Source organism: Neodiprion fabricii, chromosome 2, assembly GCF_021155785.1.
Source record: "Neodiprion fabricii isolate iyNeoFabr1 chromosome 2, iyNeoFabr1.1, whole genome shotgun sequence".
In the NCBI taxonomy this organism is placed as follows: Eukaryota; Metazoa; Arthropoda; class Insecta; order Hymenoptera; family Diprionidae; genus Neodiprion; species Neodiprion fabricii.
In genome coordinates this window covers 21,450,901-21,453,312 of record NC_060240.1, presented here as the reverse complement: position 1 = coordinate 21,453,312, position 2,412 = coordinate 21,450,901, and the positions used below count along the sequence as shown (strand labels likewise).

The following is a 2,412-nucleotide window of genomic DNA, read 5'->3' as shown; positions in this document are numbered from 1 at the left end:
AATGCTTGGACAGTTTATTCTGCAAGGTTATGGAACCTAAGCACCTTAGTACTCGCGCAGGTAGAAAACCCGTTCCCTTTCTACAAGAAACGCTGTAGCGACCGTAATAATTTGAATTTCGATTTAAAAATTTGAGAGAATGTTTAGAACAGTGTATACTATACGATAATGCAAAAAAAAAAAACAATTTTTTGAAAATTTCACACGGAGACGATCCCTTAAAAACGCTCAGTGCATATAATTACGAGCTAATTCATCGACCCGGTAAAAAGAACGGAAATGCGGACATGCTTTCGCGATTACCGTCACCGGAAATGGCCGAAGAAGAGGAAGACATCGAGTTTGCGAACGCTCTCATGATAGAAAACTCGAATCGCAATCCTGTAAATCCCGAAGAAATCGCGGTAGAGACGAGTCAGGATACCGTCTTGAAGAAAATAAAAAATTGGGTCATAAAAGGATGGCCACGTAAACCTCAAAAACAATACGTTTGATTTTGGAGTAAAAGACAAGAAATATCGCTCGAAAAAGGCTGTTTGGTATGGGGAAATCGTGTAATCATACCGAAGAAGTTGCAGCACAGCGTCCTAAACTTATTACATGGCAACCATCCGGGGATTGTGGGGACAAAAGTCGCTGCAAGAGCATTCGCCTGGTGGCCAAGAATCGATCAAGAAATCGAGTCGCTGGTGAAAAACTGTGAAGAATGTATGGAGATACAACACGCGCCGAAGAAAACTCCGACAGATAATTGGACGGCTCGTCAGATTCCATGGAACCGCATACACTTGGACTTCGCGGGACCATTCGAAGGTCAGTTGTTTTTGGTGATGGTCGACGCCTACACAAAATGGGTAGAGGTGAGAAGAGTTCCCTCGAGACACTCACGACTAGTCATCAAGGAACTACGACAAGTCTTCGCGACATTTGGGGTTCCGGACACTATCGTATCAGATAACGATGCGGCATTCTCGTCGTTAGAAATCCAAGAGTTTTATAAAAGAAACAGAATGAAAAGCTTATTCATAGCTTCGTATAATCCACAGGCGAACGGCCAAGCAGAAAGGACAGTTCAATCGGCAAGAAATTCACTTAGAAAGCTGAAAGATGGTGACTGGGAGACCAGGCTATCGATATTTTTGTTGAAACAACACTCCACGCCGGTAACGACGACGGGCAAAACACCCGCTGAACTAATGTTTGGCCGAAATCTGCAAACACTCCTTAACAAAATAAAACCTGGAAATCAAGAAGAAGAAAATGAATTACCTAGAAAATCTAGGAACATTCGGGGTCTGGAACTTGGAATGAGAGTCCGCATGAGAAATTACAGTGCGGCAGGTCCAAAATGGGTAATAGCTACTATTATAAAGAAACTTGGAAAAAGAAATTGTGAAGTAAAAGAAGAAAATGTGGGCATTATCCACAAAAGAGACATCGATCAGCTGGTAGCACTCCCGCAGCCTCTCCAGAAAGACACACCAGGCTGCAGTCGGAATAGGTTGCTTGATTTGGCGACTTATCAACCTACCGAGGAGGAAGGGGATGATAACCCCGTTGATGAACAGGAGCAAACCGCTGATGAAGAAACACAGGATGAAGCGTCTGCTAGGCGCAAACGTCCTAAAAGAAAATGTGTGGGAGGCAGTAAAAACCGGTACCGCGAAAGTCTATTAGACGCAAGCATCGTTGACGGTGTGACGTCCCAGACGCACTAATCAACAAAAAAAACAATTCTTATCGTTGACGTACGCGGCGCGACACCGAAATAACGGAGCCCTGTTTTATTTGAGGGACCCGGGCCCCCGCTATGGATTAGATTCGACGTTAGGGAGATATGGGGTAACGTAAAAGAGCGTCCTACCTTTAGTCGAGGAAGATGATCTCTGGTTCTGAGTCCAGGTCGATGATTTCAGGTTCTTCTACCCAGTCGTAGACGTGCTGCACCGGGAATAGCTTTCGCCTGATGTCGACCTGCTCGTACAGCAGCCCCTTGTTGACTCTCGTAATCGTCTATATGACTTCTCGCTCTACTCCGTGAGTAGAGAGCGGCTGGTCAAGCTTGGGTTGGCTGGACGTACTCGATGTGAAGGTGCCCGATTCTTCGTTAGAACTGGTCTGAGTGTAGATCGGAAGGATCTCTGTGCGACTATGAACGCGTTTGACTCTAGCTTGTAATGCAGCTTGTTTCTTAGCTCGAAGTCGTCGGCCTGCGCGATGTCTATTCTTACGATTCTGGCGTCTGCCTGACTTTGACATCTACCGGTGGAGAAAAGGTGTAAGGATTAGTTTAACGTTGGAAAAGCTAGTTTTGCAAGCTCAATCAAGTCAGCGTCTCCGCTAACAACCAATGTTAATGAGGTACCAGGGAAATTACCTTAGAGGATTCACTGACTCTAGTTTTAGGTTGCA

At 45.1% G+C, this 2,412-nt stretch overlaps 1 protein-coding gene across 1 annotated transcript; it reads left to right on the top strand.

Moving 5' to 3' along the window:
* The first annotated feature begins 287 nt into the window (after positions 1-287).
* LOC124175590 (uncharacterized protein K02A2.6-like) lies at positions 288-1,718 on the top strand. Its single transcript, XM_046555990.1, has 2 exons — positions 288-468; positions 532-1,718. The coding sequence occupies exons 1-2, from the start codon at positions 288-290 to the stop codon at positions 1,716-1,718; spliced, it is 1,368 nt and encodes a 455-aa protein (XP_046411946.1).
* The last annotated feature ends 694 nt before the right edge of the window (positions 1,719-2,412 follow it).